This window comes from Amaranthus tricolor, chromosome 9 (genome assembly GCF_026212465.1).
Source record: "Amaranthus tricolor cultivar Red isolate AtriRed21 chromosome 9, ASM2621246v1, whole genome shotgun sequence".
NCBI lineage: Eukaryota > Viridiplantae > Streptophyta > Magnoliopsida > Caryophyllales > Amaranthaceae > Amaranthus > Amaranthus tricolor.
In genome coordinates, this window is record NC_080055.1 from 2,697,129 (window position 1) to 2,722,899 (window position 25,771).

Genomic DNA, 25,771 nt, shown 5'->3' on the forward strand with positions numbered 1-25,771 from the left:
ATTGCGTCCTTTGGCATAAATTCTTGCTCTTTTATTATTGAAGAAATTTTGAGTATTGAGCAGTTAATCTTTTGATCAATAAAGGGTTCTTTGAGGGTGTGTGAGCTGATCAACTGCACAAGACTCCTCTTTTTCCATTATATGAAAAAGTTAATAAAAACAACATATTAAGTTTATTAAAAAAATAAAAATATTTACTATAAATAAAAGTGTTGCACGGGGCCACTAAATTTTTCAATACGGCTCTGTTAATCACAGGGGCGGAGCAAAGATTACCGAGGCCCTATCTACTTTTAAAATTGGGGCCCTTTATTAACATAATAGAAAATATTTTTTAACTTAACAAAAATATTTTGTTTAACTTAATCATAGGATAATTATGCAAATTCTTGGTCTTATTGGTTTCGCGCCTTGTATTGGGCTGCCGGGAGATGCAACTTCGTACTTTTATCGGAATCATTGATATCGCAATGTAAATTGACCAAGTTATAATTATAATATTACAACAATGAAGCTACATGTGAGGGAAGAGTGTCTTATTTTAAAAGGTTCTAGCTAGTTTGATTTTCTACCATGTGTTATATTATAAAACTTAAACTTTTTTGTTACATTATTAGTTTAAGAATATAAAAGTTATCACTTTAAAAATTATAAGTGATCAATTTAAGATTACAAGTGATTAATTTAACCTGAAAATGTGTATTAGGTCAATCCTGATCTCACTGTGAAACCGGTTTATTTGACAATGTGACTTATTATTGGATAGTTCTTGATCACCATGCTATTTACAATAAATTATAAATTGACATTATGGAATTAAAGGTTTGTTAGATCTCTTGTCTTACAAAATAAATAATCCCTTTATTCCCTTCATTATACACAAATTGTAAAACTGGTGAAATTTTAGGGTACAAAAAATAATAATTAGAGAATAGAACAAAAAGCAAGTGAATGATAGAAATGCGTGGTTAAGTTGTAGAGAGGGTATAAGTTTGTGGATGAGTTTAAAGGAACGAGAGTGAGACCATTGCCAAAAGGATATAAAACCATTGGAACAAATTGTACTATGTCATTTCATGGTTAAAGGTGTTCAAAACAATCTGACAATCCGATATTTACCAGACCTTATAACCAAATTCGACCTAATTCGACTTCAAAATGAATTTAAAATTATTATATAAAAATCAATGTGGACGCGAAGTTCGATTTTAAACCACCCAAAACACGTGACCTGAAGTAAAACACCTCTAGTCATGGTAATGGTACTTTGATAACAAAAGTATAATTTTTGTGGGAGCCATTTAGAAAGCAATGAGGTAACGAAATGTTGTTATTATTACTCTAAAAGCTAAAAAAATAAAGCAATTGTTTAGATTATTATTAATTTATAATTTAGTTGTAGTTTGGTGGGTTCTTTGAAGAGAAAAAAACTTAAAAACAATGGTAGTTGTTCATAACAAAGATCTTTTGACTTTGTATCTAATAACTCTTAAACTCAGAGAAACACTCCAAAAACCTGATCATCAACAGCAGCAAAAGCTGCAGCTTCCATCACATTCACTGCAGGTGACGATCAATGGAGAATCCGAATGGATAATCTCCATCAAAGAAAAGCTTGAACGAGCAAGTAACGATGATGTTGCTGGTTCATGGTCTAACATCTGTATTTACAGAATCCCACATATCTTGAGGGATCAAGGATTAGGTGAGAATAAGGTTTATGTTCCTCAAGTAGTTTCTATAGGGCCTTACCATGGAGGGAAGCGATGCCTTCTCTTGATGGAACGCCACAAATGGAGGGCCTTACACATTATGTTGAAGCGCATGAGGCAGAGTATAAAGCTGTATATCGAGACTATCCAAGAACTCGAAGAGAAGGCTCGAGCTTGTTATGAAGGCCCGTTGAGCCTCACAAGTAACGAGTTTGTTGAAATGTTGTTGCTAGACGGATGCTTTCTTCTCGAGTTTTTTAGAGGGTATACTGAAGGGTTTAAAATCCTTGGGTATGAGAGGAATGATCCTATATTCGCGATGAGGGGGATGATGTATTCTATCAGACGTGATATGATGATGTATTCTATCAGACGTGATATGATGATGATCGAGAATCAGATTCCGTTATTTGTCTTGGAGAAAATTATTTCCCTACAATTAGGTGATCCAAATCAAAAGAATGTTGTTGCAGATCCTTTGTCACCCATTGATGAGCCATTGATCAATAGGGAGAACATGGACTTGAAATCGTCTTTACACAAAAACTTGGTTCCATTTGATCCATTATCAGACCAGTCTGGACTGCATTGCCTTGATGTCTTTCGAAGGAGTCTACTCAGAAAAGGTCTCGAACCACTTCCTAGACATAGGTTTAGAAAACGGCCTTGGAGAAATTTAGTGGCTGATCAACGAAGGACTCAGTTCATACATAGTATCACGGACCTTAAAAGAGTCTGGTATCAAGTTTAAAAAGAGGAAGACAGACCGTTTTTGGGACATAGAGTTCGAATACGGAGTACTTCATATTCCTCGATTATTAGTCCATGATGGGACTAAATCATTGTTCTTTAACCTAGTGGCATTTGAGCAAAGCCATCTTGATTGCACCAACAAAACTACAGCTTACCTAGTTTTCATGAATAACTTAATCGACTCAGCACAGGATGTGAATTACCTTCACTACTGTGGGATAATCGAGTATTGGCTTGGAAATGATGCTAAAGTAGCTGACATATTTAACAATCTCTGCCAGGACGTCGTGTTTGACATCAATGATAGCTATCTATCTAAGGTGTCTAAAGAAGTAAACAGGTATTATAATCACAGATGGAATGCTTGGCGCGCTAGCATGAAGCACAGCTACTTTTACAATCCTTGGGCTGTGATCTCCTTTCTGGTTGCTGTTTTCTTATTGTTGCTTACTGCTGCAGAGACTTGCTACTCTGTCTTTGGTTATTATAAGCCCCACAATGAGCCAAAGTAGGGCAAGTTCCTCATATTATTCTTCCCTCACCCTCCAAACACCGTGCTTTCATATTTTATTAGGATTTCATATGTGGGTTGTTTTTTTAATTTAAATTACACAAAAAATAATAAAGCTCATATCCATGTCAATTGCTTTCTCTCGCTTTTGTAATTACTAATCAGTGATCTTGTTAAGTCTTTCAAGTACCCAATTTCTTTAATTTGAATTTGTCTGGGTACCCGGTGCCCCGACCCGATTTATCTGAGTATCCAGATAAATTATGCCGGGACACGGGCCGTTAAAATAGGCACCCGAATAACCGAGTACCTGGCTTTACGGGTACTCGAAATCTCGAGTACCCGCTAATGACACAACTATCTGTAATGACCCCCTCGGCCCTCACAGTTCTCCGCTTTTATGTGGGAAAGACAATGGGCCAACAGCTCTAATCCCAAGTTTGGGTCTCCCACTGGTAGCTTTCATAACGGCAACACAACTATCTCTTCATTTTTTGTGGGGAAGAAATCTCCCCTCTGAAGGCCACCATCCTTTGACCGCAGCACCATGTTCAATTTTTATTATCATTTTATGGCAACCGAGTTTTCCAAGTTCGATTGTTCACACTAACCTATCGATTGAAATTGTGAATCCTATGCAGCATATGATCCATGAAATAAAGAGATACCAACACTTCGAGAAATAAGGGGTCCTACACTTATGTCAAAACACATTTTGCACCGAAAATCATCATGTTGTCAATTCCAAAGAAATTATTTGTGTCAAACCTCATTGTATATGGTTCAGCATATCCATTGAATCATATCTTCGAAACAAAGAGAATGATATACCCATACCTAAGTGGTATACCGACGCATTATGTGCAAGAGATTTGGATTAATGTTGGCGTGAACTGTTATGAATGGTATCACATGTGTGACTTGAGTGCACAATTGAAGTGTGTATTCATGTGTGTGACTCTTGAGTTGTGGAATCCAAAAGGGTATAATTATGTGGGAGTGTATTCATGGAAATTATTGGTGTTAATGAAGATTAGTGAAGAAGTAGAAAGGACTTGATTTATGTTTGTTCGATTAGAATTCTGTCAGAGGAATAGAATGGTCGCTCGACCTACCCGCTCGACCGAGCGAGCCTTATTGGTTGGTCCAGCGGTCAGACAGAATGTATCCAGAATGTGTCTGATGCTCGCTCGACCGAGCTCTCTGTTCCAGTCGAGCGGTTTCTCTGATGTGCATGGGATGCTGATTTTCAACTTTTCAAGTTCTTGGAGTTATTTCATATTATTCATTACTCTATATTAATACTGTATTCAAGTGAGCTATTGACATTCATGTACCTAGTACTATATATAGAGCTCTCATACTCACACATCAAACACAACCCCTAAGTCAAACACATAGTCTTTTGTTATTATCTCTTACTCAATTGTAATTCTTCATTTGTAAGTGTTGTTTATACTCATTTGATATAATATAAACAGAAACTACACACCTCGGAGGACGTAGCCATCATTGGGTGAACCTCCTTAAATCTTTGTGTCTTTTTTGCTTAGTTTACATTATCAAACGTTGTTTTGTTCATTGTTGTTTGTATCGTTCTTAACATCGTAACGGTTTTGGCAAACATTTTCATGAACAATGCTTCAACGGTTTTATCAATCTGCCACCGAACTGATCATTGCTTTCGCACATGTACAAGATACGTTCAGCTCCGAGAACCACAAGATTTAGAAAAGCAAGTGACCTATAGCGCATTGCATGACTATCTCAACGATTGTACTAATATCTCGCCAAGCACTAATGTCCTACCTGTGAAGATGCTAATAGCAAGGCTACAGCTAGTTACATGGAAGCACAATCTAGAAGGAGAGATAGCATAAACACCATAAGCAAGTTGAGCGAGTCCTTTTGGTTCTTTATGGTGTTAAAGAATGTCCTTAAAAGGGATAATAAGCCAAGTTTGTTGGTCTTTAAAATACAATAATCCACTCCATTATCACCTTTTTTTTTCCTATGTTCAGTCTTAACTACATAGACAACCAATGCCAAAAGTTGGCCAAGATTTTGGATAGCTAAGAATTGAAAATGCCAAAGAGAACCCATGAAATCAGGCCCGCATCAAGTACCGTGAATCCAAAGATGAGCGAATAGAATGATTCACAAGCTAAAAACCGACGTGCAGGGAAGATGGAAATCTAAAAATGCAAAGCATGTATCTGTGGTGTATCCCTGTACATTCCAGAAAGGTTTATAAGTTATCATGGTTATTGACTAACAGCAAAACCACCAAATCAGAAAAACAGCCGGCTCACCAGAAAGAGAAGCAATCAAAGGAGACAGAAACCCAAATTATCTCATCTCAAATTAATCAAATTAACAATTTACCAATACAAGGCGTTGTTGAATGGAAATCATGGTTCCTATTTGATACAGCCTACAGGGAGATCGTGATGTTTCCTCTGCAATGTGACGAGGATTGTAAAGAACACCAACAGCCTGCTCGATTCCATTAGATCAGTTCTCTTTGCAGCTACGAAGATTGCTCGAGTGAATAGGATATCAATCAATTCTTTCATGTGCAAGTACCAGACACTAGAAAATTTGTAGCTACCACTCCTATAACTGTCCTGTGTAGTCCATTAAAACTCAAAATTATGTTCTATCTGAAATAAAAGAACAGATAGCCAAACAAGGCAACAAAAACAATTACAATAGCAGTACATTGCAATGTATCATTGTTAGCATGAAATTCCAATGGTACGTAGAGAGGCACACACTCCAAATTAAGGGCTTCCAATTTTATTATTGAGGAATATGACAACCATCTTATCAACCAATGATATGAACACATAAACTACACTCAGCAGAGTCAGTCATAATTTTAATCAATTTGCCATAACGGGAAACTTGCAAATGTAAACATGTGAAAATAAAATGGAGCTCAACTCCTGAAAAGCTAAGCACTAAAAATTTTAACAAGCAGCAAATAGATCAATTTTTTAGATCAAAGTTAAAGAAGGCAGCACTTATCTGCATAATTTTGCCACATTCAATGATCATATCAACATATCATCATATCACATAACTGAAGAAGAAACCATCTGGACACATGCTGACTTCTTATGCAAATTTTTCCTGCTCTTTTTTTGGTGCTAAACATAATTTTTTGTTTATTATTAGTTCATAAAAAGATATTTTACCAAAAATAAATTAATCATTTTGAAAAGTAAATTCTAAATCATCTTGAGATATTCTATTACTAAACTATAATCTATTAATTAGTTTATTAATTGTCATAATTGTTTTATTTATCACTTTTCAAAAAATTATATTTCTTATATATAGCAAGAACCCCTTTTCTCTCCCTAATCCATATTGATTTTAATGAAGGATGAGTTAAAAATTTGTTAAATGTTGTGCAAAAATTAATGATAAGTAATACTTTTTAGAAATAAATCAAGAATTGTATCAAAAAAAATATAAAAACTCAATTAATCAACTTCATATTCTTGCTATTAGAGCTATTTTATAATATTATTCAATGTAAATATAAGTAATAATACTTTTTAGAACAAAGTAATTTTATCTAAAAATTATATAATCAATGAAATAGTTCAACAAAATACTTTTACTGGTAAAACTAGTGATGTTACAATATATTACTTCATAGATTACAGAAATCCAAAATACAGTCTATAACAATTGTAATAGCAAACAAAGTAAATATAACTAAAATTTTTTGTAATAATTATAAAAGTGCATTGCACGGACATCAAATACTTAAACGTATTATCTATCTAGTATCTTAAATTTACCATGACAGAAATTAACTTAACAGAAGAAAAAAGGGAGGTATTCTCTACATGTTGCAAGTAAAAAATCCCGAGGGAATACAGTTTTGACAAGGCTGTAAGATATAGTTGCATTAGGTCATAACTCATAACTGCTAAATCAGATTTATACTGAGCACTGCAGCTCAAATACTTAACCACCTTGAGCATTTCAGCGATTTGAATGTAAAGCCCTTATTCTCTCCTTAGAAAGACAAGCAATTGTAACTTCAACTATATTTATTGGGATATGATGATATATTTTACTTGACACACAACTTAGCTGCTTATATGCAACTTCAAACAATAAGTATGGACACTCATGCACCTTTACAAATTAACAACTATTTTTAGTTTAATATAGTTTACTTGATTAAGATTTTAGAGTAATCTCAGTGTCTTAGACAATTTTAATAGAAATACTTCTATTTTTTTAAATGTAGTTATATACATAGGTGCTAATAAGCAGTCATGAAAGGAGAAACTATTACACCTACCTAAAACATCAATCCCTCACAAGTGCAGCACTTTCTTCTGCAGCAGACCTCCTCTTGTCATAACGCTGAAAAAAACAGAATAGACATCAAGATGAGAATCACGTAACAAAAACCACAGAAGAAATGAAATACATAACATTAGATTAGTTATAATGATTTAGATCAACATACCTTTTTCCCAAAAGAAAACGGGACATATCTGTATTTAATCATATGATGTATTTGTCTTCTCATGGTGAGTGTGAACAAAACAACCCAGTAGAAGAGGAGTATAGGCCAAAATACAGGAACATCAAACACATCAAAGAATGTCATCACAAAAGCTATGCAGAAAGCTTTTGTTAGTGAGTACCTTCACGGGAGAAAACCAGAGATTTAGAACGTGAAATAAATATATTAATTCTACAACTCTTAAGTGAACATTCCATTTTATCAAGCCCAAAAACTTCACATTTGATCTGCAAAACATATAAATCAAATAATAAAAGAACTCTATATTTGCGTCTAGCATATAAACAATAAGGATATGAAAAATGCTAACAGTCTTCATGCAGCTTCCATTGGCAGGGGTGTAAGGACATCCACACCAGACCACTTCCCCTCACCCCCCCCCCCCCCCCCCCCCCCCCCCCCCCCAATTCACCCTTGACACGAGTCTCAACAGGTACAAGGTGATTCTACTGTTTACAAACAATTCAGAAATAATGAGATGGATTTCTACCATGAATAGCCTAAATCCCAACCAGGGGGCAAAAAGTTCCCCTTAAATATTATGGCTAAATTAATTGTTATTGGCGATAAAATTTTTTTAGGAGTAAAGTTTCCCCCTATTTGAGGGTAGATACTTCCCCTACTGATGTAAAATCAGTCCAAGAACATTCTAAAAATATAATCCTAGCTATGTCTTTCGAAGAGTCATCATTCGATTCTAACAGGTTACATTGTCCTTTCAATATGAGTCTTGCTTTGACTTGTATCTCAAGGTCTTGGTAGGCAGTTTAACGTGCAGCAGAATTCGTCCTTAAGGGTGCAAGAGAGTTGCGGTTTTCATACAACGAAAAGGGATGTTTATTTGAATTTCCTTCCTAATTAAGTCAATCAAATCAGCCTTTAATTAGCTTTAATTAGAATATTCATGAGGGTATTATTTCCTCAGTTATTCGGGGTTAAATGTGGGAACTAATTTATTTCATTCTTTACATTTTGCTGAAATATTCCTTCATAATGGCTGAATTCTTTCAGCTCTTCATTTCCATTCAATATGGTTGGTTTATGTTCATTTTTAATGGTAGAATTCAAGGAGACTATCATCACAAGAGACGAATTATTATCTTTTAATGGTTGTAATTTGAGGTGTTTAATTTATGTTTTTATTAGTATAGTTGTTTAGTTTTCTTTCAATAAAAGAGGTTGTAATTTCGATAGTAGGATTCGAAAGGGGCTTCATAGAATTCTAATTATGTTTTAATGTAATCACTTGATTGCTTGTAGTCAACTGAAAGGTCTTTTCTAGAATTTTCTTATTTTCATGAATAAAATTTTCAATCTAAAACTTCTCTTATGCATTTGTTCTTATGCTTGTGATTAAGTATTTTGAATGAAATAGTGAGGTTAATTTCTCATCGTTAAAGAAATTAGTGAGTCTGTTGAGAGTTCCAAACATACTAATTTGTATGATTAATTCGAGTGAGTGTTCCTCCAATTAAGAGTACACCCTAGCAAGACTAAGTGAGTGTTCCTTGCTTTTATATCCTTAAATCCTAACAATCTAGTGAGTGTCTAGTTTGTTCGTTTATTTTTCTAAAATATAAAACTAGAAAAACAGTCCTTTGAAACGTGTCTCAATCTATTGATTGATAAACATGTTCCAAAACATATTTTGAATCCTGTCTAAAAAACCTTAAAACCCCTGTCAAACCCAAAACATGCTTTCCCATTCAACATTATACTCACATAAATCCCTTAAAATCATTCCATTTTTATATGTAGACCTTCTAAGCCAAACACATTCCTTTCTTAACCTTGTTACATTTGAAAAGCCCCTTTTTATTAATCTAATCCCTTTAGATTATACATCACCTACCCTCCCCTAGGGCAAATATTTCAGGGAACTAATTACGCCTCCAACACTTTGCCACCCCCACTAAGACACCCATGACACCACAACCTACTTGTGTACAACCACTATAGCCATTGTCTTCTCCAACAATCTCCAAACCATAGTTACCTAGAACGTGAGACGCTGGTTTGTTTCCCGATCTAGGACGACCAATCCCAAACGCGGGACACTGGCGTACCGGAACAACGTGGAACGCTTACCAGATCATGAAGAATGCGACCCATAAATTGTGTGTTACCATTGTTGACCATTAAAAATACAGTAAAGAAGCTAGAAGAAAGGAAGAGAAACAAAGAAGAAGAGAAGAAGAAAAAATAATAGAAAAAGAAACTTACCTCATTTGACTGCCTTAGGGCTGAGATGTGCAGCTACTAGGGTGACCAAAGTTAAGTAAGAGCAGACTTTTTTTTAGGGTTTTTTTATAATGGGTTGGCCCACTTTTTACTTTTTGCTTTTCAAAGAGGTACACTACTTTTTGTTTTAATGTCTTTAGCCTTTCTATTATTTCTACGTCTTATTTTTTGCCTTTTCTTTTCTTATTTTGTTATGTCCTTATCTTTTACTTTTTTTTACTTTTAACTCCTCTTATTTTTAAATGTATATTTTAATATTAAAATCGTACCCACTCGTTCCGGAGTCACCTTAGACAGCGTTCCACGTTCCAAGCCGTAATGCGTTCCAAGTAACTATGCTCCAAACATCTACCACTAGCATCATATAGCTCACAATGATCACAAAAATCCAATTCGCCATCACTGTTATCACCATCGTCAGGCATCACTGCCCCCATATTGTTTTTCAGAGGAAGGACTTGAATTGAGGAGGTTGCCTTGCCCATGGATTGTTGAATGAAAATGTGATCATTTTTAAAGAAGTGGGTTTAATACAGTAATTAAATCTCTTCTACCAAAAAATTTCATAAAAACTAATTTGCATCCTTGATCATTATTTTTATGGTAGATTTGATATTTTGTGGGTTAGTGATGGTAGAAAAGGGGTTGCTTTGGGGGTGAAAGAGGAGAAAGAATAATGAAAGTTGATATGGTGATGATGACGGAAAAAAATAAAAAAAGAGACCAAAAAATGCCAAAATATTAATTCCAATCCCCCTTTAAAAATTCTCAAATAATATTTCTTTCATATTGTTTACTCCCATACTTTTAAGGGGAATTTAAGCATGCCCTAATATGGATATTTATCTACGAATTGTTCTTTTCATTATCTTTTTATAAATTGGTATGCATAGTTTGTTAACTTTTTCTTAACTTCAGAAACAACATGAACAGAGGTACTTGACAAATTATATCAAATCACGAGTATAACAATAAAAGGGCAACCACCCCAAATCTCACCATATAGTAGACTCTTTTTAAACCTTATTGGTAAGAGGATGCCAAAGACACTTCAAAGGATATCAAGAAATATTTGGTGCGCTTCTTAGACAAAACACTTGTGCTTGTTATAAAGTATTCACTTAAAAGGAAGTAACTCCATTCTCAAAGCTAGGAAAAATACATAGACCATGTGAAGGTTGATATCAATGCCTAAATCCCAACACTATCACTAACTTTGTTCTAACATCTCAAAAAGAATAAGGGAAAAAGAAAAACCTAATGTATTTGAGTGTGTTGCCCACTGGTTCTCCATAAAAAATTAAGAAGTCACCTAACATTACCTATCCCTACCCAAATTAGTTCCAAACATTCCATTCTATTTGTTCCTTAAAATGAAACCTTGTCATCCTATCTTACAAACCAAGTTACCTAATTAATGAGCCAAAGAAATGCCCACACTAGCATAAAGTCATGGCATCAACAAAACTATCATCATCATTCCTCTCAAACTCTCCAATTCCTTTCCTCCCCCTCAACCTGGTTGAATTAACTTCTTAAAATCACCTCCAAAACTTAAGGGACATACAACAATAGGCAAGGATATTCTACTAACTTCATAGCACAATTGTGTAAACATATTACGAGTTGCATCTTTTCAACAACACACATCAACCCTGAACTAGCATATCTAAAAAGTTGAATATAGTGTTGTCTAAACTGGATAGAAACCAAAAAAGATTTCCATTTTATTAAAAAAATGGTCATTCAACAAACAACAAACCCTTAAAATGATTTAAATACAAAATTTTTTAACCAAAATTCAAATTTAATCCCCTAATATGTAAAATTAGCATATAACCACGAAAGCATGATTAGCACCTGCTAAGTAAAAATTTTTAGGTTTTCATAATAGAAAACTTGTGTCGGCCTAAAACCACCCAAAAATTATCTAATACTACTTTTTGTGACCATTGCAACAAAATGAGCCAAAAACTATCATTATCACAACTTCAAACAACTATAACAATATTAATGTCAAAGTCTTAATCCCAACAATATGAACTTGGCCGCGCAAATCACTATAACCAAAAATAAAACTAACAACATCTGATAAATGCATAAATAACCCGATGTTACTTGATGATTTGGTGATGGGTATCAACTACCAACTAAATTAGTTACCATCACATGAAATGTAGGATTGTATTCAATCTGCTGCCCATTCCAAAAAATAAATTGCATGAACTTAGGCATTTGATTCTGAGTTAATTAACGAACACGTGAACAGTAAACCACTGTAGCTATTGATTTGCAGAATAAATCGATGACTTTTACCATTAAAGATTTTCCCTAGCCAATTAGCAAGAAATTATAACCATTCAACAAGAAAAGCCACATTCTTCAATCGACTGAAATCAGACACATGATAAACCATTATTTTCCTTAATAATTCACACAAAAGGCATCAAATTACCAACAAAAATCAAACTTCAATCCACAATTAACAAAATTGTTAAATTTGCAACCCTAAAATAACACATAACACATAACACATTATATATTTACAATAACCCTAAATCCAACACAAAAAGCATCAAATAACTTAAAAATCAAACTACAATCCAAAATTAGCATAATTTCAAATTTTAACCCTAACATAGCACATCAAATAACTACATTAATCCTAAAATCAAATAAATGAGAAAAAGAAAACAAACCAGAATTTAAACTCAGGAAGACGACGAACAAAGGGGCGAAACTCATCGGACCCACGGGTAGGCAAAGTGGGTCCATCAGTGAGTTCTTGGATCTCCGGGTCAACCTGAGGGGAAAGAAAAGCGATGAGGAGGTTAAGAATGTAAATTCCAAGACCATAAGAGACGATGTAGAATCCTTGAACGAAGTAAACTCGAACAGCATATATAAATGCGATGAAACAGAATGCGATCCAACGGTAAAGCATGTGAGGTGTTGATTTGTCGAGAAAATGCTGGAAACGTTGTGAAATTGTGAAGCTATAACGTGATAAGATTGATGCTGGTGATTCTGAAGCTACGGATTCTGATGATCCGCCATTACCGGTCTCCATCATTGTGGATCTTGAAATGGAGTTTGGGGTTGACGGGAAGATTGCAAAGGGGAAGTTTGGTTTGAAGGTTGTATGGTTGGATGAAGATGGAAGTTGGAACGGCGGTATTTTAATCTTTTTCTTTATATTCTTCTTCGTGTTTTGGGTTGATAGCATAGGACCAGCGCTGAACAGAGTTTGGTCTAAGCCGTAAATCAAATTGGACCAAATCGTAATTTAAATATTTGGTCTGATCTACGGCCTAAATAGTCTGGTCCGGTTTTTTTATTAAAGAAAACGGTTTCCGGTCCGTTCCCGGTTTTAAAATTTTCAGACCAGACCGGACCGGAAAACCGTAATAAATTCAGGTCTGGTGAAAACCGTAAACCGTAGACCGGAACCCGTAATTTTCCATTTATTTAAAATTTTAAATGTTACATTTCATTTAATTCGACAATTGATCAATGTAAACCCTGAGTTTGTTCCCTCTTTGATGAATTATAATCGTTTAATTGATCAATTTTGCAAATTCCCAGAGCCTCGTGTAGCTCATAGAATTTTGTTTGATATGCTTGATAGGGGTCATTGTCCTACTGTTATTTCCTACACTACTTTGATTAACGGGTACTACACGTATGGTGAAATGGGCGCAACATTTAAGGTTTTTGATGAGATGTCTGAGAAGGGTGTAACCCCTAATTTGTTGACTTATAGTGTTTTGCTTGGTGGAGTTTTGGTCAATGGTGATGCACAGCTCAGGAAGGACTTGATGAGTAAACTTTTGGAGCAGATGATAAATATTGATAATCCCTCAATCAACTATGCTGCCTTTGCCAATCTTATTAATTCTTTGAGTAAGGAAGGATTTTTTGATGAAATTTTCGAAATTTCTGAGGATATGCCTCAAGGTAGTAGTATTCCTACGGAATTTTCTTATACTCAAATGGTAGATTCTTTGTGCAGAGCTGGTAGGCATCATGGGGCATCAAGGATAGTGTATATAATGAGAAAAAAAAGGTTATAAACCAAGCATGGCAGCATATAATTCTATCATTCACGGATTTGGTGATATATTTTGTTTACGTATTATCGTTTATCTTAGATTCTCAATTAAAAAAATACAAAAAAATAAAAAAATCGTAGACCAGACCAGACCAGACCAGACCGTTCTAGAACGATCTGGTCTGGTCCAGTCTGGCGTCTTGACTGGTCTGGTCTGGTCTGAAAAATTTCCAGACCGAAATTTCTGGTCTGATCTGATTTTTCTGTCAAACCAGACCAGACCGGACCGTGTGTAGTCCTACATAGGAAGAAACTAAATGCTTCACATGTTAGCCGTCTAAGACTCTAAGTAGTCATTATCTATGTAATTCTAAGTGTAACCAATGATTCAAATTACAAAATGAAATACTTTAGCAAATTAAATTTCAAAATGGAATAATAATTATGAATAGTGTAATTCAATTAGCTTGTCAGCTGTTATTAACCCACATGTTCCGAAAAGAAAAGAGTCATGATTGTTTTGCACGAAACATGGCAAATAACACTATTTGGTATATTTTATTGTGTTGAAGTGGTTAGAATTTTAAATCATAGTCATATACTAGAAATTAAATGTTAAGTTGCGATTTTAAGGGTTTTTAAACGTTTTTGGCACTTTTGCGCATAAAGTAGCTCAAACTTGGTTTGTTATGCACCAAACTTGTCACAAAGACTATTTGGTATATATTATTTTATTAAAGTGGTTAGAATTGAAAATCATGGTCATATGCAAGAAATTAAGTGTTAAGTTTCGATTTTAAGGGTTGTTTTAAGCGTTTTTGGCACTTTTGCGCATTAAGTAGCTCAAACTTGGTTTGTTTTGAACGAAACATGGCACACAACACTATTTGGTATATATTATTGTGTTGAAGTTGTTAGAATTGTAAATCATAGTCATATGCTAGAAATTACGTGTTAAGTTTCGATTTTAAGGGTTTTGAAGCGTTTTTGGCACTTTTGGGCATAAAGTAGCTCAAACTTGGTTTGTTTTGCACGAAACTTGGCACACAATTTGGAATATAATATTGTGTTGAAGTGGTTAAAATTGTAAATCATTGTCATATACTAGAAATTACGTGTTAAGTTGCGATTTTAAGGGTTTTTATTCGTTTTGGCACTTTTGCGCATAAAGTGGCTCAAACATTGTTTGTTTTGCACCAAACTTGGCACACAACACTATTTGGTATATATTATTGTGTTGAGGTACTTAGAATTGTAAATCATAGTCATGTGCTAGAAATTACGTGTTAAGTTTCGATTTAAAGGGTTTTTAAGTGTTTCTTAAACTTTTGCGCATAAAGTAGCTCAGCTCAAACTTGGTTTGTTTTTCACGAAACTTGGCACACAACACTATTTGGTATATATTATTGTGTTGAAGTGGTTAGAATTGTAAATCATAGTCATATGCAAGAAATTACCTGTTAAGTTACGATTTTAAGGGTTTTTAAGCGTTTTTGCTACTTTTGCGCATAAAGTAGCTCAAACTTGGTTTTTTTGAACGAAACTTGGCAAACAACATTATTATGTATATATTATTTTGTTGAAGTTGTTAGAGATTTAAATCATAGTCATATACTAGAACTTACGTGTTAATTTTCGATTTTAAAGATTTTTAAACGTTTTTGGAACTTTCGCGCATAAAGTAGCTCAAATTTGGTTTGTTATGCACCAAACTTGGCACACAACACTATTTGATTTATATTATTGTATTGAAGTGGTTAGAATTTCAAACCATGGTCATATTCAAGAAATTAAGTCTTAAGTTGCGATTTTAAGGGTTTTTTTAAGCGTTTTTAGCACTTTTGCGCATAAAGTAGCTCAAACTTGGTTTGTTTTGCACGAAACTTAGCACACAACACTATTTGGTATATATTATTCTGTTGAGGTGCTTAGAATTTTAAAGAATAGTCATGTGCTAGAAATTACGTGTTAAGTTTTGATTTTAAGCGTTTTTAAGTGTTTCTTTCACTTTTGCGCATAAAGTAGCTCAAACTTGGTTTGTTTTGCACGAAACTTGGCAAAGAACACTATTTGGTATGTTTTATTGTGTTGAAGTGGTTAGAATTATAAATCATATTCATATGCTAGAAATTACGTGTTAAGTTTCGATTTTATGTGTTTTTAAGCCTTTTTGGGACTTTTGCACATTAGGTAGCTTAAACTTGGTTTGCTTTGCACGAAACTTAGCACACAATACTAGTTGGTATATATTATTGTGTTGTGGTGGCTAGACTTGTAAATCATCATCATATGCTAGAAATTACGTGTTAAGTTTCGATTTTAAGGGTTTTTAAGCGTTTCTGACACTTTTACGCATAAAGTAACTTAAACTTGGTTTGTTTTGCACGAAACTTGGCACACAACACTATTCGGTATATATTATTGCGTTCAAGTCTTTGAATTGTAAATCATAGTCATATTCTAGAAATTGCGTGTTAACTTGCGATTTAATTGATTTTAAAACGTTTTTGGCACCTTTGCGCATAAAGTAGCTCAAACTTTGTTTGTTTTACACGAAACTTGACACACAACACTATTTGGTATATATTATTGGGTGGAAGTGGTTGGAATTGAAAATCATAGTCATAGGCTAGAAATTACGTGTTAAGTTGCGATTTTAATCGTTTTTTAAGCGTTTTTGGCACTTTTGCGCATAAAGTAGCTCAAACTTGGTTTGTTTTGCTCGAAACTTGGCACACAACACTATTTGGTATATATTATTGTGTTGAGGTGCTTAAAATTGTAAAGCATAATCATGTGCTATAAATTACGTGTTAAGTTTCGATTTTAAGGGTTTTTTAGCGCTTTTGGCATTTTTGCGCATAAAGTAGCTCAAAATTGGTTTGTTTTGCACGAAACTTGGCACACAACACAATTTGGTATACATTACTGTGTTGAAGTGGTTAGAATTGTAAATGATAGTCATATGCTAGAAATTACGTGTTAAGTTGCGATTTTAAGGGTTTTTAATCGTTTTTAGTACTTTTGCGCATAAAGTAGCTCAAACTTGTTTTGTTTTGCACGAAACTTGGCACACAACACTATTTGGTATATATTATTCTGTTGAGCTGCTTAGAATTGTAAGTAATAGTCATGTGCTAGAAATTACGTGTTAAGTTTCGATTTTAATTGTTTTTAAGTGTCTCTTTAACTTTTGCGCATAAAGTAGCTCAAACTTGGTTTGTTTTGCACGAAACTTGACAAACAACACTATTTGGTATATTTTATTGTTTTAAAGTGGCTAGAATTGTAAATCATCGTCATATGCTAGAAATTACGTGTTAAGTTTCGAATTTAAGGGTTTTTAAGCCTTTTTGGCACTTTTGCACATTAAGTAGCTTAAACTTGGTTTGCTTTGCACGAAACTTAGCACACAATACTAGTTGGTATATATTATTGTGTTGTGGTGGCTAGAATTGTAAATCATCGTCATATGCTAGAAATTACGTGTTAAGTTTCGATATTAAGGGTTTTTAAGCGTTTTTCGCACTTTTACGCATAAAGTAACTTAAACTTGGTTTGTTTTGCACGAAACATGGCACACAACATTATTCAGTATATATTATTTTGTTGAAGTGGTTAGAAATTTAAATTATAGTCATATACAAGAAATTACGTGTTAAGTTGCGATTTTAAGGGTTTTTAAACGTTTTTGGCACTTTTGCGCATAAAGTAGCTCAAACTTGGTTTGTTTTACACGAAACTTGACAGACAACACTGTTTGGTATATATTATTGGGTGGAAGTGGTAAAAATTGAAAATCATAGTCATAGGCTGAAAATTACATGTTATGTTGCGATTTTAAGCGTTTTTTTAAGCGTTTTTGGCACTTTTGCGCATAAAGTAGCTCAAACTTGGTGTTTTTTGCACGAAACTTGGCACACAACACTATTTGGTATATATTATTGCGTTCAAGTGTTATGTTGCGATTTTAAGGATTTTTATGCGTTTTTGGCACTTTTGCGCATAAAGTAGCTCAAACTTGGTTTGGTTTAGACGAAACTTGAATTGAAAGTGTTTGAATTGAAAGTGTCAAACATTTTGGCACTTGGAAGTGTTTGAATTGAAAATCGTAGTCATAGGCTAGAAATTACGTGTTAAGTTGCGATTTTAAGCGTTTTTGGCACTTTTGCGCATAAAGTGGCCCAAACTTGCTTTTTTTTGCACGAAACTTGGCACACAACACTATTCGATTTTAAGGGTTTTAAGTGATTTTGGCATTTTTGCGCATAAATTAGCTCAAACTTGGTTTGTTTTGCATGAAACTTGGCACACAACACTATTTAGTATATAATATTGTGTTGAAGTGTTAGAATTGTAAATCATAGTCATATGCTAGAAATTACGTGTTAAGTTGCGATTTTAAGGGTTATTAAGCGTTTTTAGCAGTTTTGCGTATAAAGTAGCTTAAACATGGTTTGTTTTGCACGAAACTTGGCACACAACAGTATTTGGTATATATTATTGTATTGAAGTGGGTAGAATTTTAAATCATAGTTATATGCTAGAAATTACGTGTTAAGTTGCGATTTTATGGGTTTATAATCGTTTTTGGCACTTTTGCGCATAAAGTAGCTCAAACTTGGTTTGTTTTACACTAAACTTGACACACAACACTATTTGGTATATATTATTGGGTGGAAGTGGTAGGAATTGAAAAATCATAGTCATAGGCTAGAAATTACGTGTTAAATTTTGATTTTAAGGGTTTTTAAGCGTTTTGCCTACTTTTGCGCATAAATTAGCTCAAACTTGGTTTGTTTTGCACGAAACTAGGCACACAACATTATTCAGTATATATTATTTTGTTGATGTGGTTAGAAATTTAAATCATATTCATATACTAGAAATTAAGTGTTAAGTTGCGATTTTAAGGGTTTCTAATCGTTTTTGGCACTTTCGCGCATAAAGTAACTCAAACTTGGTTTGTTATGCTCCAAACATGGCACACAAGACTATTTGGTATATATTATTTTATTGAAGTGGTTAGAATATAAAATCATGGTCATATAAGTGTTAAGTTGCGATTTTAAGGGTTTTTTAAACGTTTTTGGAACTTTTGCGCATAGAGTATAGCTCAAACTTGGTTTGTTTTGCACGAAACTTGGCACACAACACTATTTGGTATATGTTATTGTGTTCAAGTGCTTAGAATTGTAAGTAATAGTCATGTGCTAGAAATTACGTGTTAAGTTTCGATTTTAATTGTTTTTAAGTGTCTCTTTAACTTTTGCGCATAAAGTAGCTCAAACTTCGTTTGTTTTGCACGAAACTTGACAAACAACACTATTTGGTATATTTTATTGTTTTAAAGTGGCTAGAATTGTAAATCATCGTCATATGCTAGAAATTACGTGTTAAGTTTCGATTTTAAGCGTTTTTAAGCGTTTTTGGCACTTTTGCATATTAAGTAGCTTAAACTTGGTTTGTTTTGTACGAAACTTGGCACACAATACTAGTTGGTATATATTATTGTGTTGTGGTGGCTAGAATTGCAAATCATTGTCATATGCTAGAAATTACGTGTTAAGTTTCGGTTTTAAGGGTTTTTAAGCGTTTTTGGCACTTTGGCATATAAAGTAGCTTAAACATGGTTTGTTTTGCACGAAACTTGGCACACAACAGTATTTGGTATATATTATTGTATTGAAGTGGTTAGAATTGTAAATCATAGTTATATGCTAGAAATTACGTGTTAAGTTGCGATTTTAAGGGTTTTTAATCGTTTTTGGCACTTTTGCGCATAAAGTAGCTCAAACTTGGTTTGTTTTACACGAAAGTTGACACACAACACTATTTGGTATATATTATTGGGAGGAAGTGGTAAGAATTTAAAATCATAGTTATAGGCTAGAAATTACGTGTTAAATTTCGATCTTAAGGGGTTTTAAGCGTTTTGCCTACTTTTGCGCATAAATTAGCTCAAACTTGGTTTGTTTTGCACGAAACTTGGCACACAACATTATTCAGTACATATCATTTTGTTGATGTGGTTAGAAATTTAAATCATACTCATATACTAGAAATTAAGTGTGAAGTTGCGATTTTAAGGGTTTTTAAACGTTTTTGGCACTTTTGCGCATAAAGTAACTCAAACTTGGTTTGTTATGCTCCAAACTTGGCACACAAGACTATTTGGTATATATTATTTTATTGAAGTGGTTAGAATATAAAATCATGGTCATATGTAAGAAATTAAGTGTTAAGTTGCGATTTTAAGGGTTTTTAAGCGTTTTTGGCACTTTTGTGTATAGAGTATAGCTCAAACTTGGTTTGTTTTGCACGAAACTTGGCACACAACACTATTTGGTATATATTATTGTGTTCAGGTGCTTAGAATTGTAAGTAATAGTCATGTGCTAGAAATTACGTGTTAAGTTTCGATTTTAATCGTTTTTAAGTGTCTCTTTCACTTTTGCGCATAAAGTAGCTCAAACTTGGTTTGTTTTGCACGAAACTTGACAAACAACACTATTTGGTATATTTTATTGTTTTGAAGTGCCTAGAATTGTAAATCATCGTCATATGCTAGAAATTACGTGTTAAGTTTCGATTTTAAGGGTTTTTAAGCGTTTTTGGCACTTTTGCATATTAAGTAGCTTAAACTTGGTTTGTTTTGTACGAAACTTGGCAAAGAATACTAGTTGGTATATATTATTGTGTTGTGGTGGCTAGAATTGCAAATCATAGTCATATGCTAGAAATTACGTGTTAAGTTTCGATTTTAAGGGTTTTTAAGCGTTTTTGGCACTTTTGCGCATAAAGTAGCTTAAACATGGTTCGTTTTGCACGAAACTTGGCACACAACACTATTTTGTATATATTATTGTGTTGAAGTGATTAGAATTGTTAATCATAGTCATATGCTAGAAAATACGTGACAAGTTGCGATTTTAAGGGTTTTTGTTCGTTTTTGGCGCTTTTGCGCATAAAGTAGCTCAAACTTGGTTTGTTTTACACGAAACTTGACACAGAATACTATTTGGTATATATTATTGGGAGGAAGTGGTAAGAATTGCAAACCATAGTCATAGGCTAGAAATTACGTATTAAGTTTTGATTTTAAGCGTTTTTGGCACTTTTGCGCATCAAGTAGCTCAAACTTGGTTTGTTTTGTACGAAACTTGGCACACAAAACTATTTGGTATATATTATTGTGTTGAGCTACATAGAATTGTAAATCATAGTCATGTGCTAGAAATTACGAGTTAAGTTGCAGTTTTAAGGATTATTAAGCGTTTTTTGGCATTTTTGCGCATAAAGTAGCTCACACTTGGTTTGTTTTGCACGAAACATGGCACACAACACAATTTGGAGTATATTATTTCGTTGAAGTGGTAGAATTGTAAAATCATAGTCATATGCTAGAAATTACGTGTTAAGTTTTTTTTTAAGCGTTTTTGGCACTTTTGCGCATAAAGTAGCTTAAGCATGGTTTGTTTTGCACGAAACTTGGCACATAACACTATTTGTGATAGATTATTTTTTTGAAGTGGTTAGAATTGTAAATCATAGTCATATACTAGAAATTACGTGTTAAGTTGCGATTTTAAGGGTTTTTAAGCGTTTTTGGCACTTTTGCGCATCAAGTAGCTCAAAGTTGGTTTGTTTTGCACGAAACTTAGCACACAACTATTTGGTATGTATTATATTATTGAAGGGGTTAGAATTGACAATCATGGTCATATGGAAGAAACTAAGTGTTAAGTTGCGATTTTAAGGTTTTTAAGCGTTTTTGGCACTTTTGCTCATGAAGTAGCTCAAACTTGGTTTGTTTTGCACGAAACTTGGCACATAATATTATTTGGTATATATTATTGTGTTGAATTTGTTAGAATTGTAAATTATAGTCATATGCTAGAAATTACGTGTTAAGTTTCGATTTTGTGGGTTTTAAAGTGTTTTTGGCACTTTTGGTCATAAAGTAGCTCAAACTTGGTATGTTTTGCACGAAACATGGCACAGAACACAATTTGGAATATAATATTGTGTTGAAGTGGTTAAAATTGTAAGTCATAGTCATATACTAGAAATTACGTGTTAAGTTGCGATTTTAAGGGTTTTTATTCGTTTTTTGCACTTTTGCGCATAAAGTAGCACAAATGTTGTTTGTTTTGCACGAAACTTCGCACACAATACTATTTGGAATATATTATTGTCTTGAGGTGCTTAGAATATTAAATCATAGTCATGTGCTAGAAATTACGTATTAAGATTCGATTTTAAGGATTTTTAAGTGTTTCTTGCACTTTTGCGCATAAAGTAGCTCAGCTCAAATTTGGTTTGTTTTGCACGAAACTTGGCACACAACACTATTTGGTATATATTATTGTGTTGAAGTGGTTAGAATTGTAAATCATAGCCATATGCTAGAAATTACGTGTTAAGTTACTATTTTAGGGGTTTTTAAGCGTTTTTGCTACATTTGCGCATAAAGTATGTGAAACTTGGTTTGTTTTGCACGAAACTTGGCAAACAACATTAATCGGTATATATTATTTTGTTGAAGTGGTTAGAAATTTAAATCATAATCATATACTTGAAATTACGTGTTATCTTTCGATTTTAAGGGTTTTTAAACGTTTTTGGCAATTTTGCGCATAAAGTAGCTCAAATTTGGTTTGTTATTCTCCAAACTTGGCATACTAGACTATTTGGTATATATTATTTTATTGAAGTGCTTAGAATTTAAAATCATGGTCATATGCAAGAAATTAAGTGTTAAGTATCGATTTTAAGTGTTTTTTAAGCGTTTTTGGCACTTTTGCGCTTAGAGTAGCTCAAACTTGGTTTGTTTTGCACGAAACTTGGCACACAACACTATTTGGTTTATATTATTGTGTTGAAGTGGTTAGAATTGTAAATCATAGTCATATGCTAGAAATTACGTGTTAAGTTTCGATTTTATGGTTTTTAAGCGCTTTTGGCATTTTTGCGCATAAAGTAGCTCAAACTTTGTTTGTTTTCCACGAAACTTGGAACACAACACAATTTGGTATATATTATTGTGTTGAAGTGGTTAGAATTGTAAATCATAGTCATATGCTAGAAATTACGTGTTAAGTTGCGATTTTAAGGGTTTTTAATCGTTTTTGGCGCTTGTGCGCATAAAGTAGCTCAAAATTGGTTTGTTTTACACGAAACTTGACACACAACACTATTTGCTATATATTATTGGGAGGAAGTGGTAAGAATTGCAAACCATAGTCATAGGCTAGAAATTACGTATTAAGTTTTGATTTTAAGCGTTTTTGGCACTTTTGCGCATCAAGTAGCTCAAACTTGGTTTGTTTTTTACGAAACTTGGCACCCAAAACTATTTGGTATATATTATTGTGTTTAGCTGCATAGAATTGTAAATCATAGTCATGTGCTAGAAATTACGAGTTAAATTTCAATTTTAAGGATTATTAAGCGTTTTAGGCATTTTTGCGCATAAAGTCGCTCAAACTTGGTTTGTTTTGCACGAAACTTAGCACACAACACAATTTGGAGTATATTATTTCGTTGAAGTGGTTAGAATTGTAAATCATAGTCATATGCTAGAAATTACGTGTTAAGTTTTGATTTTAAGGTTTTTTAAGCGTTTTTAGCACTTTTGCGGATAAAGTAGCGTAAGCATGGTTTGTTTTGCGCGAAACTTGGCACACAACACTATTTGTTTTAGATTATTTTTTTGAAGTGGTTAGAATTGTAAATCATAGTCATATACTAAAAATTACGTGTTAAGTTGCGATTTTAAGGGTTTTTATGCGTTTTTGGCACTTTTGCGCATCAAGTAGCTCAAAGTTGGTTTGTTTTGCACGAAACTTGGCACACAACACTATTTGGTATGTATTATTTAATTGAAGGGGTTAGAATTGAAAATCATGGTCATGTAGAAGAAACTAAGTGTTAAGTTGCGATTTTAAGGTTTTTAAGCGTTTTTGGCACTTTTGCTCATGAAGTAGCTCAAACTTGGTTTGTTTTGTACGAAACTTGGCACACAACATTATTTGGTATATATTATTGTGTTGAATTTGTTAGAATTGTAAATTATAGTCATATGCTAGAAATTACGTGTTAAGTTTCGATTTTGAGGGTTTTAAAGTGTTTTTGGCACTTTTGGGAATGAAGTAGCTCAAACTTGGTATGTTTTGCACGAAACATGGCACAGAACACAATTTGGAATATAATATTGTGTTGAAGTGGTTAAAATTGTAAGTCATAGTCATATACTAGAAATTACATGTTAAGTTGCGATTTTAAGGGTTTTTATTCGTTTTTTGCACTTTTGCGCATAAAGTAGCACAAATGTTGTTTGTTTTGCATGAAACTTCGCACACAATACTATTTGGAATATATTATTGTCTTGAGGTGCTTAGAATTGTAAATCATAGTCATGTGCTAGAAATTACGTATTATGATTCGATTTTAAGGGTTTTTAAGTGTTTCTTGCACTTTTGCGCATAAAGTAGCTCAGCTCAAACTTGGTTTGTTTTGCACGAAACTTGGCACACAACACTATTTGGTATATATTATTGTGTTGAAGTGGTTAGAATTGTAAATCATAGCCATATGCTAGAAATTACGTGTTAAGTTACTATTTTAGGGGTTTTTAAGCGTTTTTGCTACATTTGCGCATAAAGTAGGTGAAACTTGGTTTGTTTTGCACGAAACATGGCAAACAACATTAATCGGTATATATTATTTTGTTGAAGTGGTTAGAAATTTAAATAATAATCATATACTTGAAATTACGTGTTATGTTTCGATTTTAAGGGTTTTTAAACGTTTTTGGCAATTTTGCGCATAAAGTAGCTCAAATTTGGTTTGTTATGCTCCAAACTTGGCATACAAGACTGTTTGGTATATATTATTTTATTGAAGTGCTTAGAATTCAAAATCATGGTCATATGCAAGAAATTAAGTGTTAAGTATCGATTTTAAGGGTTTTTTCAGCGTTATTGGCACTATTGCGCTTAGAGTAGCTCAAACTTGGTTTGTTTTGCACGAAACTTGGCACACAACACTATTTGGTATATATTATTGTATTGTGGTGGCTATAATTGAAAATCATCGTCATATGATAGAAATTACGTGTTAAGTTTTGATTTGAATGGTTTTAATGCGTTTTTGGCACCTTTGCGCATAAATTAGCTCAAACTTGGTTTGTTTTATACGAAACTTGACACACAACACTATTTGGTATATATTATTGGGTGGAAGTGGTTATAATTTAAAATCATAGTCATAGGCTACAAATTACGTGTTAAGTTGCGATTTTAAACGCTTTTTTAAGCGTTTTTGGCACTTTTGCGCATAAAGTAGCTTAAACTTGTTTAGTTTTGCACGAAACATGGCACACAACACTATTTGGTATATATTATTGTGTTGAGGTGCTTAGAATTGTAAATCATAGTCATGTGGTAGAAATTACGTGTTAAGTTTTGATTTTAAGGGTTTTTAAGCGCTTTTGGAATTTTTGCGCATAAAGTAGCTCAAACTTTGTTTGTTTTGCACGAAACTTGGAACACAACACAATTTGGTATATATCATTGTGTTGAAGTGGTTAGAATTGTAAATCATAGTCAAATGCTAGAAATTACGTGTTAAGTTGCTATTTTAAGGGTTTTTAATCGTTTTTGGCACTTTTGCGCATAAAGGAGCTCAAACTTGGTTTTTTTTACACGAAACTTGACACACAATACTGTTTGGTATATATTATTGGGTGGAAGTGGTAAGAATTGAAAACCATAGTGATAGGTTAGAAATTACGTGTTAAGTTGCGATTTTAAGCGTTTTTTTAAGCGTTTTTTGCACTTTTGTGCATAAGTTACTCAGCTCAAACTTTGTTTGTTTTGCACGAAACTTGGCACACAACACTATTTTGTATATATTATTGTGTTGAAGTGGTTAGAATTTTA

General features: G+C 33.5%; 1 protein-coding gene and 1 pseudogene across 3 annotated transcripts; one reads left to right on the forward strand and one right to left on the reverse strand.

Annotated features, from left to right (window-relative positions):
- The first annotated feature begins 1,302 nt into the window (after nucleotides 1-1,302).
- Nucleotides 1,303-2,977, forward strand: LOC130823185 (UPF0481 protein At3g47200-like; annotated as a pseudogene).
- LOC130823109 (protein RER1A-like) lies at nucleotides 1,600-13,020 on the reverse strand. Of its 3 annotated transcripts, none has more exons than XR_009046576.1 (5): nucleotides 12,475-13,020; nucleotides 7,475-7,655; nucleotides 7,304-7,368; nucleotides 5,362-5,598; nucleotides 1,600-5,205 (listed from the first exon to the last, which is right to left on the reverse strand). XR_009046576.1 is itself a non-coding variant. In XM_057687714.1 (4 exons), exons 1-3 carry the CDS (start codon nucleotides 12,999-13,001, stop codon nucleotides 7,312-7,314), a joined length of 765 nt encoding a protein of 254 aa, XP_057543697.1. In that variant the 5' UTR covers nucleotides 13,002-13,020; the 3' UTR covers nucleotides 3,375-5,603; nucleotides 7,304-7,311. The 3 variants fall into 3 exon arrangements, 1 of the variants encoding a protein (XP_057543697.1); XR_009046575.1 differs by having other exon boundaries at nucleotides 3,374-5,205; nucleotides 5,362-5,603; XM_057687714.1 differs by having other exon boundaries at nucleotides 3,375-5,603.
- Between the last annotated feature and the right edge of the window lie 12,751 nt (nucleotides 13,021-25,771).